Below are 12,900 nucleotides of genomic sequence, written 5' to 3' on the forward strand. Positions count from 1 at the left end.
GACTGCAGATGCAGACTGTGGCCAGGAAATCAGAAGACGCTTCCTTCTTGGGAGGAGAGCAATGTCCAGTCTCGATAAAATAGTAAAGAGTAGAGACATCAGACTGGCAACAAAGATCCATTGCCTAGTCAAAGCCATGGTATTCCCTGGAGTCACCTACGGATGTGAGAGCTGGACCTTAGGGAAGGCTGAGCGAAGGAAGAGAGATGCTTTTGAACTGTGGTGTTGGAGGAAAGTGCTGAGAGTGCCTTGGACTGCGAGAAGATCCAACCAGTCCATCCTCCAGGAAATAAAGCCCGACTGCTCATTGGAGGGAAGGAGACTAGAGACAAAGTTGAAGTCCTTTGGCCACATCATGAGGAGACAGCAAAGCCTAGAGAAGACAATGATGCTGGGGAAAGTGGAAGGCAAAAGGAAGAGGGGCCGACCAAGGGCAAGATGGATGGATGGCATCCTTGAAGTGACTGGACTGACCTTGAAGGAGCTGGGGGTGGTGACGGCCGACAGGGAGCGCTGGCGTGGGCTGGTCCATGAGGTCACGAAGAGTCGGAGACGGCTGAACGAATGAACAACAACAACAAGAGCAGGACCTATTACAAATATACTTTTTTATTGTTATCTCATCTAGAGTTTTATCATTTTATGTCGTACATTTGGCCCGCCCACTGTGTTTGATTTTTCACTTTGTTATTTTGCACTGTTTTATTTTACTTGTATGTTTTTCTTATTTTATTGTGATGTTATTTTTTGCCGTTCTGTATTTATTTTGCTCTAATGTATAATAATAATAATAATAATAATAATAATAATAATACTTTATTTATATCCCGTCACCATCTCCCCAAGGGAGTCGGAGATGCTTACATGAGGCTAAGCCCAACAACACATCAATAAAATAAGAAAGCAATAAACAAAAACAATACTGTGCTGATACGGCTGTACCAGGAGCTCCAATTTTATTTGCTTTGTATTAAATGTTTGCTTGCAGCCTTGGGTTTCAGGGACTCTGCAGATAGGTGGCTTCCTTTGGTTGCAGTCGTAGGGCAAGTCACCTGTTCATCATCGTTAAGTTTTGGTCCCGCCCCTTGCTCAGGGAAATTGGGAAGGGAAATGAGCCATTTTTTAGTTAGTCTCAGCAAGAAAAACTAATGTACAGGACATGTGCAAGCTTCCCCTGTACAAAAGCTTCAACCCTTAAGACTTTCCGGGGGAGAACAGTCTTAAGATTCTCCAAAGATTCTAAAGATTTCCAGGGAAACAGCCCTAAACACCAAAGAACTCCAGCTGGAGGTTTGTTCATCTGCCCCAGATTTCTTAGATCCCCATAGCACAGGTTGTCATGTGAGAAAACACTTGAGAACAAGCCTTTACTGGTAGGTTCACTTGGCGTTTGAGACGCAGTTCGACCCGGTAGCGGAGCCCACATCAGTAAGGGTTAGATTACAGTCAGCCTGGGAGAAGTTAAAAAGAGGATTTTCCTTTAAAGTAAAGAATTAGTTATTGAAGACAGTTGCCTGTCCTTCGTGGGCAAGTTTAGGAAGCTACCAGTTGCATAAAGTCTGGAATCATTTGTATATCTTTACTGAAGACAAGAGAAGTTTCTGTTTGATTGTTCATTAATAAAAGACTTTGTTATACTTCACAAGCCATCTAAAGATCATTTGTTCAGCAGCTCAGTGGTTTAACCCCCTGCCTCACTGGGGGCAATCTACTATAGTAGTGATCAATCCCCTAATTCCAGGCATGGGCAAACTTTGGCCCTCCGGGTGTTTTGGACTGCAACTCCCACAATTCCTAACAGCCAGTAGGCTGTTAGGAATTGTGGGAGTTGAAGTCCAAAACACCCGGAGGGCTGAAATTTGCCCATGCTTCTGCTAGAAGATAGAAGGTCCTTAGGAAAAAATGTCCAGAAAACACCATATATCACTTATATGAAAATATTATATTAAATGAAAGGTTTAATAAAATTATTCAAAAACAGTGAGACTCGTAGGTGCAATTTCACAGAGACCACGAAGGAGCATATCAGCTTACCTCATGTAAGTTGAGTTCTTTGACTTTTTCCTTTAGGATAACCTGCAAGAAAAGAGATATTGAGAGAGGGTGCTAATCAATAGCAACAATGGCAGCAACAACGATTATTATTATCATTGAAAAATATTAAAATGTAATTCTGGCTGGTATTTTCCATTTCAGCGGAGCAGCGACTCCACCTTGCGTTTTAACCTGAGCTTTGATGTTTTCTGACATCCCTAACGATTTGGAATTGATGCAACACTTCAATTGCCATGGCTCGATGTTGTGGAATTGCCAGATTTGTAGTCTAGCGAGATCCCAGAACTGGTGGACGGGAGAGAAAAAGTGTATCCATTAAACCCCATATTGCCTATTCCCAATATAGAATCCTAGAACTGGAAGAGACCCCCAAAGGCCATCCAATCCAACCCCCTGCCATGCAGAAAGGCACAACCATAGCGCTTCCAATAGACAGCCTCTGTGGAAAATCCTCCAGAAGAGGAGACTCCACCGCATTTCTAGGCAGCCTAGGCCACTCTCCAGGAAGTTCTTCCTAATCTTTTCAGTCACATCTCTTTCCCTGCTGTTTGAACCCATTGCTTCCTTGTGCCCTGGTCTCTAGAGCAGCAGAAAGTCAGTTTTCCCTCTCCTTCTCCTCAATGGGACAACATTCGAAATCTTGAAACATGGTTCCAATGTTCCTTCTCTATCTTCTCCCAGCCAAAAACTCCCTAGGAGGAAAGGAGGAAGGAAAAAGAGCTGGAAAAAGAGAAGGAAGGGAGGGAGGACAAACAGGAAGGAAGGAAGGAGGGAGGGAGGGAGGGAGGAAAGAGAGGGAAAGAAAAAAGGGAACGAAAGAAAGAGGGAAGGAAGGAAGGAGAGAAAGGGGAAGGGAAAGAAAAGAGGAGAAGGAAAGGAAGAGAAGGAACGAAGGAAGGAGAGAGGGAAAGAAAAAAGGGAACGAAAGAAAGGGAAAGAAGGAGAGAAAGGGGAAGGGAAAGAAAAGAAGGAAGGAAGGAAGGAAGGAGAGAGGGAGGGAGGAAGGATTGAAGGAAAGAAAAAAGGGAACGAAAGAAAGAGGGAAGGAAGGAAGGAGAGAAAGGGAAGGGAAAGAAAAGAGGAGAAGGAAAGGAAGAGAAGGAAGGAAGGAAGGAGAGAGGGAAAGAAAAAAGCTAACGAAAGAAAGGGAAAGAAGGAGAGAAAGGGGAAGGGAAAGAAAAGAGGAGAAGGAAGGAAGGAAGGAAGGAAGGAGGGAGGGAAGGAAGGAAGGAAGGAAGGAGAGAGGGAGGGAGGAAGGAAGGAAGGATTGAAGGAAAGAAAAAAGGGAACGAAAGAAAGAGGGAAGGAAGGAAGGAGAGAAAGGGAAGGGAAAGAAAAGAGGAGAAGGAAGGAAGGAAGGAAGGAAGGAAGGAAGGAAGGAAGGAGAGAGGGAGGGAGGAAGAATTGAAGGAAAGAAAAAAGGGAACGAAAGAAAGAGGGAAGGAAGGAAGGAGAGAAAGGGGACGGGAAAGAAAAGAGAAGAAGGAAAGGAAGAGAAGGAAGAAAGGAAGGAAGGAAGGAAGGAAGGAAGGAAGGAAGGAAGGAGAATGTGGAGGAGAGGGGAGAGAAAGGAGGGAAGAAAGCAAGAAGGAAGGAAAGACAAAAGGGAGGGAAGGAAGGAATAAAGGATGAAAGGGTGAAGGCAAGGATGGAAGGAAGGGAATGTAAGGAGCGAGGGAAGGAAGGAGAAAAGAGGGAAGGAAGGATGAAAGGGTGGAAGGGAAGGAAGGAGGGAGGGAGAAAGAGGGAGGTAAGGAAGCAAGGGAGGGAAGGAAAGCGAGAAGGAAGGAAGGATAGGATGGTGAGAGAGAGGAGAGCCCAAGGGGCCGCATCCGGCCTGCGTGCCAGAGTTTGCTCATACCTGGTGTAGACACACCTTGGATTATAGTTTGAGCAAAATAAGATAGGAGACTTGAAAGGCAGCAAATGTATACTGAAAAATAATAGAAAGAAACAGAAAATAAAGGGAACACCTAAATGTCTCACCTGTTTGTAAGCGTATAGTTCTTTATGGGCTTGATGTCTCAGCCTACAATTCAAGAACAAAGAAGAATAAATATAGTAAATTGGAAATGCCACCACAGGAAGTAATATAACTAGAGACTTGCAAGGTAAAATGCTTCCTACATTTCAGAGCATTGCTGCAGATATTGCTTCCCTCCATCTCGACACTATTGATGCAGTCTGGAATCGCATTGGCCTTTTTCGCTGCCACATCACACTGTTGACTCATGTCCAGCTTGTGGTCTGCTAAGACTCCTAGATTTCTTTCAAATGGACTGTTTGCAAGCCAGGTGTCACCCATCCTATATATTTGCATTTCATTTGTATTTCATTATTTTTTGTGTGTCTCCTTGTATTTTGGGACTTTTTGCCTGGTTTAGGGGGTAAAATATACCCCCCCCCCAAAAAAAAAGCATACTGATATCTTAACAAAAAGTTGAGATGAATTGCTGTGAGTTTTCTGGGCTATTGTTCCAAAAGCCAGGAGAGAAGCATTCTCTCCTGACATTTCGCCCACATCTATGGCAGGCATCCTCAGAGGTTGTGAGGTGTCAAGTTAGAGAGGTTTTCATGGCTGGATTCACTGGGTTGTTGTAGGTTTTTCAGGCTATATGGCCTAGAACATGGACATATAGCCGGGAAACCAAAACAACCTAGGCAAGTGGGGTTTACATATCTGTGGAATGTCCAGGGTAGAAGAAAGAACTCTTGCCTGCTTGATGCAGGAGTGAATGTTGCAATTGGCCACCTTGATTAGCACTGAATGGCCTTGCAGCTTCAAAGACTGGCTACTTCCTGCTCAGGGGAATCCTTTGTTAGGAGGTGTCTACTGGTCTTTCTTTGTCCCACCCTGGACATTCCACAACCTCACATTCGAATAGACCTCACAACCTCTGAGGATGCCTACCATAGATGTGGGTGAAATGTCAGGAGAGAATGCTTCTCGAACATGGCCAGACAGCCTGGGAAATTCACAGCAACCCAATAATTCTGGTTATGAAAGCCTTCGACAACCAATTGTGGGGATGGTTGGGGCCTTCTGAAGTCAAAAAAGCAAGAGTTAAAGAGTTATCCATACCCCAGTCCCCATAATTGAATATCTTGACAAGCCTGGAGCCATTATCTCTTTGGATGGAAATATTATCTTGTGTCCCTTTCTCATCTTGAAAAGCCATTTCCTTCTTTCTCTGTCCGGCTCTTGCATTTTGTAGACTACGGCACACATACAAATTAAGTGTTTCCTGTGAAAGGCAACTGCTGGGTGGTTGTTTGCTTTAATAAGACATAATAACCCAGTGCAAAGGGCCAACAGACGTTGCGGTCTTCTATGGGCACTTCTGCTTTCGTTTTGATCCCTGTGACGTTAACATGCAAAAGAAGGCGGTATATGACTTCTCTTCTCCGACCGCAAATTTCCACAAAGGTGATGCTTGCAAAAACAAAGCCAAGGGGGCTTTTTCAGCCTAAAAAAAGGACTGAAAAACTCTGCTTTTACTCGAGATTGGGAGTGGGACTGATAGAGAATGATGGGAGTTGGAGTCCAGCCACATCTGATAGAGGCTGATGGGAGTTGCATCCTGATCATGGGACTTGCAGCCCATCAACTTTGCAATTTTATAAAAAGTCCCATTATATGGGTATGCATTCTTTTTCTAATGGAAACATTCACAGAATCGAAAGGCCAACAATGAATATTTCTAATACCAGGACTGTATTAGCTGCATTAAGATCACTACTGATCAAAAGGTCATGAGTTCGAAGCCAGCCTGGGTCAGAGTGAGCTTTCGACCAATTTGTGTAGCTTGCTGTCGACCTTTGCAGCCCGAAAGACAGTTGCATCTGTCAAGTAGGAAATTTAGATATTGCTTATGCGTGTAGGCTAATTTACGACGCCATAAAAATCTCCAGCAAGCATGCAAAGAATGAGGAAGTACTCCATCAGTGTCACAAATGGATGGCGAAGCAACAGCTCCCCTGGTGGCCAGAATACCCTCATGAAAAAGCTGGAATGTTAAATAGCCTCTGTGCGTTTGTCTATATATGTTGTGTGTCTATGGCATTGAATGTTTGCCATGTATATTATTTATTTATTTATTTACAGCTTATATATTCCGCCCTTCTCACCCCGCAGGGGACACGGGGTGGATTACAGTCTACACATATATGGCAAACATTCAATGCCAATTTTTGACATACAAACATATAGAGACATACACAGAGGCTATTTAACTTTTTTCTGGCCGCTGTCGCTTTCATCGTCCGTCTGCAACGCTGATGAAGTACTTCCGCATTCCCCGCAGGCTGCCCGACTGGAATGCTTTGCTGGAATCTTCTTTATGGCCTCATAAATCAGTTAATTTAGCCTCCCCACACTTTAAGGTGGTACCTAATTTTCCTACTTGACAGATGCAACTGTCTTTCGGGTTGCAAAGGTTGACAACAGGCTACACAATCGGTTGGAAGCCCACTCCAACCCGGGCTGGCTTCGAACTCAGAGTGATCTTAAGGGCGGATCTTAATGCAGCTGACACTCAGCCAGCTGCGCCACAATCCCTTTGCAGCCCAAACGACAGTTGTATCTTTCAAGAAGGAAATTTAAGTACTGCTTACACAGGGACGCTAATCTGTGAGGTCATAAAAATCCCCAGCAAGCATGCCAAGAATGAGGAAGTACTCCATCAGTGTCACAAATGGACGGTGAAGCAACAGCTCCCCTGGTGGTCAGAATACCCTCATGAAAAAGCTGGAATGATAAATAGCCTCTGTGCTTCTGTCTATATATGTTGCGTCTCTATGGCATTGAATGTTTGCCATGTATATGTACACTGTAATCTGCCCTGAGTCCCCTGCGGGGTGAGAAGGGCGAAATATAAATACTGTAAATCTATATAAATAAAAATGTAATGTTTGTTTGTGGGATTAACATAACTCAAAAACCACTCGACGAACTGACACAAAATTTGGACACTACACCCCTAACAGACCAACGAGTGACCATCACTCAGAAAATCCCCACAAAAAATGGATAGGACTTAACTCCCCTCCCCCAAAGCGAAATGATGAAAAACTAAATGACAATACAGAAAAAAGGGAAGGAAAACGGAGGGAAGGAAGAGGAGAAAGAAAGTAAAAAAGGAAGGGAAGAGGGAAGGAAGAAAGGAAAGAGGTAGAGAAGGAAGGAAGGAGAGAAGGAAAGAAAATAAGGGAAGGAAGGAAAGAGGGAGTGATGGAAAGAGGGAAAGAAAGAGGGAGAGAAGGAAGAAAGGAGAGGAAAAAAGGGGAAGAAAAAAGGGTGGGGAAGGAAAGAGGTAGAGAAGGAAGGAAGGAAGGAAAGAAGGAGAGAAGGAAAGAAAATAAGGGAAGGAAGGAAAGAGGGAGTGATGGAAAGAGGGAAAGAAAGAGGGAGAGAAGGAGAGAGAGAAAGAAGGAAGGAAAGAGGTAGAGAAGGAAGAAAGGAGAGGGAAAAAGGGGAAGAAAAAAGGGAGGGGAAGGAAGGAAAGAGGTAGAGAAGGAAGGAAGGAGAGAAGGAAAGAAAATAAGGGAAGGAAGGAAAGAGGGACTGAAGGAAAGAGGGAAAGAAGGAAATAAAGAGGTAGAGAAGGAAAGAGAGAAAGAAGGAAAGAGGTAGAGAAGGAAGAAAGGAGAGGAAAACAGGGGAAGAAAAAAGGGAGGGGAAGGAAGGAAAGAGCAAGGAGAGGAAGGAGAGAAAGAAATAGAAGGAGGGAGGGAACGTTGGCCACAGCAACGCATGGCGGGTACAGCTAGTAAATAAATAAATGAAATAAACAATACACAGCATTACAAAATGCCTAGCTTGAGAAACACTGGGTATAGACACTAGTATGAATACAAAAATGAAATAAATCTTTTCTGCCGTGGAACATAAAAGTATTAAAATACATTTAAAACTATACAACTCCCCCCCAAATCAAACTTTTTCCAGCCAGATTGCACTTTATTTCCAAAGTATAGGGAAATGACCAAAACAATGCCAACTACATCTCATTCCATACTAAAGTGGTACAGTACAGCGAAGGCTGTTCCTTCCACCTTTCCTGGCCGTTTCCAAAAGCCTATTCACGCTCAGTAACAGAAACCTATGCACAAATCCAGCACAATTCAGAATGAAGACGCGTGTTTCCATTTCAAACCAGATATTCTCTTCCATTTATGAATGGGCAGAATGCCGTCTTTGTGGGACGACGCAGTCCCAGCCTCTGCATTCGTACAAAGATGGTCTGAGCAGAGAAAGAGAACCGGCATCCATGCACCTCGTGGAACGAGGACAGATCCGATCTTGAGCCGGTGCAAAAGGAACACAGAAAGACTTGTTTCATCTGGGGACCGTTCCACTCGGAAATAACACGATTTGGGTTCCTGGGTTATAAATGTCATTTCCTAATTGGCTCTATCATAAAAAAACATGAGAAAAGTTTATTAAACTGCAAAAACTTTAGTTTTTTTGGGACATCCCGCAGCACATTTTGCTCTAGTTTTGAATATATCACAGAATCTCCATCAATTCGATAGAGCAAAGTTTCTCAACCTGGGGGTCGGGACCCCGGGGAGGGTCACGAGGGAGGTATTAGAAGGGTCGCCAAAGATCATCAGAAAACACAGTATTTTCTGTTGATCATTGGGGTTTTGTGTGGAAGTTTGGCCCAATTCTATTGTTGGTGGGGTTCAAATAGCTCTTTGATTGTAGGTGAACTATAAATCCCAGCAACTACAACTCCCAAATGTCAAGGTCTATTTTCCACAAACTCCACCAGTGTTCACATTTTGGTATATTGAGTATTCCTTTCAAGTTTGGTCCAGATCCATCATTATTTGAATCCACAGTGCTCTCTGGATGTAGATGAACTACAACTCTCAAAAATCAAGGTCAATGCCTTCCAAACATTCCAGTATATTCTGTTAGTTGTGGGAGTTCTGTGTGCCAAGTTCGGTTCAATTCCATCGTTGGTTTAGTTCAGAATGCTCTCTGATTGTAGGAGAACTATAAATCCCAGCAACTACAACTCCCAAATGACAACTCCCAAATGACAAAATCAATCAAAGTAAACTCAACACCTCTAAGAGGTTATGACTAATGTGTACTGTATTGTTTTTACTAATGCTTATCACTTTGATGGAGCCCACGGTGGCACAGTGGGTTAAACTACTGAGCTGCTGAACTTGCTGACCGAAAGGTCGGCAGTTCGAATCTGGGGAGCGGGGTGAGCTCCTGCTGTTAGCCCCAGCTTCTGCCAACCTAGCAGTTCAAATGTGAGTAGGCCAATAGGTACCACTGCACCGGGAAGGTAACAGCGCTCCATGCTGGCCACATGACTTTGGAGGTGCCTATGGACAACGCCAGCTCTTCACCTTAGAAATGGAGATGAACCGCAACCCCCAGAGTTGGACACGACTAGACTTAATGTCAGGGAAACCTTTACATTTACTTTACCACTTTGATTCTCTTTAATAAATGTAATAAATATAATGATGGTGGTGGTGATGATGCAGGCTGCTTTTTCTCTCCTTCTGGAGAGAAAAGGTGGGGTATAAATAAACATAACAATAACAACAAAAATGCAGACCTACCTATCCTTTCCGTGTAAAATTTCCAGCAGAAGCAATGCAAGTACAGCGGGGTCTCGTTATCCACTAGGGTTGGGATCAAGGAAACCCAAATTTGTGGATGCTCAAGTCCCATTGTATGCAATAGCGTAGGAAACTGGTGCTCACCAAATCAAGGCCTGCTTTTGGAAATTGATATTTTGGAACAAGTTCCAGCCATGGATGGTGCAACCTGTGGATACGGAGGGTCTCCTGGGCATTCTCTCCTTTTGCTCAGAGGGACAAAACATGCCGAGTCCCTGCTGAGTTGATAATTACTTTGGAAAAAATGGTTGTTTCAAGCTCAGCACTGCTGCGCAGACAGACTTCACAATAGGGGCTAATAAACCGGAGTCCACACAATGGAAGCCTTTGTTCCCAACTCGACCGGAGCCAGAACATTGCCTGCTGAACAAGCATCATGGGATTCCCCATCCCAGATTGCTTCTGGGTCATGCGTGTGGAGCGTCTCAAATGTATCAACAAAGCTCCCCTAAAGATCCCTATCGAGGTTCAGTTTAACTATTCCAGCTTTGGAAGGGGCCACGGTTTTGCAATGAGGTTGTCCCACTTTTGTTCACATTAGCAATCCAAGCCTCTTTCGTCACCTTTCGAGTAGCAGCTTGCACCTGAGAAGTTGGAGATGGCAGATGCAAACCATTCCTTGAGCACAAAATATGCAAGTTATTTATGAGAAGGGACAAGAGAAGAAACGCTCAACAAACCTACTTCAAAATATGTATTTTATTTATCGTGTCATCCGCAACCAGAACATTGTATTACATTTCTAACAGAACAAAACAAACAAACAGATTAAAAAAAACCCACAAATTTTGCAAACTTGGTAGCTGATTAAATGTCCTTTGACCAGTAGCTGGCCACTTGGAGTGCCTCTGGTGTTGCCACAAGAAGGCCCTCCATTGTGCATGTGGCAGGGCTCAGGTTGCATTGCAGCAGGTGGTCAGTGGTTTGCTCCTCTCCGCACTCATATGTCGTGGATTCCACTTTGTAGCCCCATTTCTTAAGATTGGCTCTGCAACTCGTTGTGCCAGAGCGCAGTCTGTTCAGCGCTTTCCAAGCCGCCCAGTCTTCTGTGTGCCCAGGGGGAAGTCTCTCATCTGGTATCAACCACAGATTGAGGTTCTGGGTTTGACCCTGCCACTTTTGGACTCTTGCTTGCTGGGGTGTTCCAGCGAGTGTCTCTGTAGATCTAAGAAAACTATTTCTTGATTTAAGTCATTGACGTGCTGGCTGATACCCAAACAAGGGATGAGCTGGAGATGTCTCTGCCTTGGTCCTTTCACTATTGGTTGCTGCTTCCTGGCAGATGTCAGGTGGTGCAATACCAGCTAAGCAGTGTAATTTCTCCATTGCTGTGGGGCGCAGACACCCCGTGATAATGCGGCATGTCTCATTAAGAGCCACATCTACTGTTTTAGTGTGGTGAGATGTGTTCCACACTGGGCATGCGTACTCAGCAGCAGAGGGCAGATGTCTTCTCTGTGTCGGGTTGTGATCCCCAGGTTGTGCCAGTCAGCTTTCATATGATATTGTTTCTAGCACCCGCTTTTTGTTTGATGTTCAGGCAGTGCTTCTTGTAGGTCAGAGAACGGTCCAGAGTGACTCCCAGGTATTTGGGTGCGCTGCAATGCTCCAGTGGGATTCCTTCCCAGGTAATCCTCAGAGCTCGGGATGCTTGTCTGTTCTTAAGGTGAAAGGCACATGTCTGTGTTTTAGACATTATAAAAAAATCTGTTCCTGGTTTGAAAGTATTATTTCCTGTTTAAATGTGCAATCCTTACTTTGAAAGTAGTTGTTACACTCCAGAAACTTTGTTTATCTGGCTGCCACAAAGTAGGTTAAATTGGTTGAGACTCAATGGGATATTCATTGAAAAACTATAGCAAAATGTGCTGCAGGATGTCTTCCTAAAACAGGGTTTCTCAACCTTCCACATGCTGCGACCCCTTAATACAGTTCCTCATGTTGTTGTGACACCCAACCATAATATTATTTTCATTGCTACTTCAGAACTGTCATTTCGCTACTGTTATGAATCGTAATGTAAACATCCGATATGCAGGGTGTATTTTCATTCACTGACCAAATTTGGCACAAATACCCAATATGCCCAAATTTGAATACTGGTGGTGTTGTAGTAGAGCCTGTTGGCAACACTGCAACTGGTAGTTGGAGTATTAGAGGAGGGAAACGAGGTGCCCAGGCGTTAGATGAGGAACAGCAAAGGAAGAGGATCCAGGAGATACTTATGTCACCCACTGATGAAGAGTCCTTCGAGGGTTTCTCCGAGAGTGAAATGAGTGAGGAGGAGAAAAGGAGATACAGATGGGAACAGAGGGACTAAGAGGATTACTCGAGAGCAGGTATCAGACGAGGAGTGTCAGAGAAAGAAGATCCGGGACATACTTACTGCTCCCACGGAGGAAGAGGATTTCATGGGTTTTTCTGGAAATTATGGGTCTGGGAGTGATGGGGATGAAGAGGAGCCACTAGAATGGACCAAGGTACAGGAGGTTCAGAATGTGCGTACTCAGCCAACGTCTAGTGACACTTTTGCGGGGTTTTCTGGTGGCGGGGATTGGCAATCTGGAGGCACTGTGGAATCATGGGGAGACCTAAGTCTTGACAAGAAGTGGAAGAGTTGGAGGGATGGGCGTTGGTATTCAGATGTAGAAACTAAGCCAGCTGAGAGTGATGAGGATGGGGTGGAGGGCAGCTAATCATCGGATGATGAGCTATAAGATAAATGTGGGCACTGGAATGATAGAACTTTGCAGTAGGCAAAGTGTTGGTTTCGTGCTTTGGGTCTTGTCACTGCTACTTTCCTATTGGGCTTGGGTCCTGGATCTGCAGGTTGCTGTTTGCTTTGTGTATCGACCGGCTTGGATTCTCTTAAGTGCGGATTTTTCCTCTACTTGACTTCGAACTGCTTTTGACGACGACGCTGCCTTGTGGACTTTGGAACTTTCAACTGGGATTTCTTCGACCTTGGACTGCTACTGGACAATGGCTTCTCTTCTCTTCTCGGCTTTTTGTTTGTTTGCGTGATTGAGCTGTGATTTTGGTGTGCTTTGGAAGAATTCTTGTTTAATCCGGGTTTTTTGCCAGTTTAATCTGGATTTTTTTCTGAGTTTGTTTTACTAGCTAGAAATTGCTACAATCTTTGAGTTTTGACCAGAGGCACTGAAGCAAGTGTCTCTGAGTCCTGTTTGCTTTAAT

The 12,900-nt window shown here is 44.2% G+C and overlaps 1 protein-coding gene across 4 annotated transcripts in view; it reads right to left on the reverse strand.

The window, feature by feature from the left end:
• The window catches only part of RNF24 (ring finger protein 24), a 104,090-nt gene that overhangs the window by 11,777 nt on the left and 79,413 nt on the right, over nt 1–12,900 (reverse strand). For all 4 annotated transcript variants that reach the window (XM_060779425.2, XM_060779426.2, XM_060779424.2 and 1 more), the window contains exons 3-4: nt 4,042–4,084; nt 2,035–2,076 (exon numbers count right to left, since the gene is read on the reverse strand). In XM_060779425.2, coding sequence (XP_060635408.2) covers nt 2,035–2,076; nt 4,042–4,084 — 85 coding nt within the window. The remainder of the gene's footprint in view (nt 1–2,034; nt 2,077–4,041; nt 4,085–12,900) is intronic.

This window comes from Anolis sagrei, chromosome 5, assembly GCF_037176765.1.
Source record: "Anolis sagrei isolate rAnoSag1 chromosome 5, rAnoSag1.mat, whole genome shotgun sequence".
In the NCBI taxonomy this organism is placed as follows: domain Eukaryota; kingdom Metazoa; phylum Chordata; class Lepidosauria; order Squamata; family Dactyloidae; genus Anolis; species Anolis sagrei.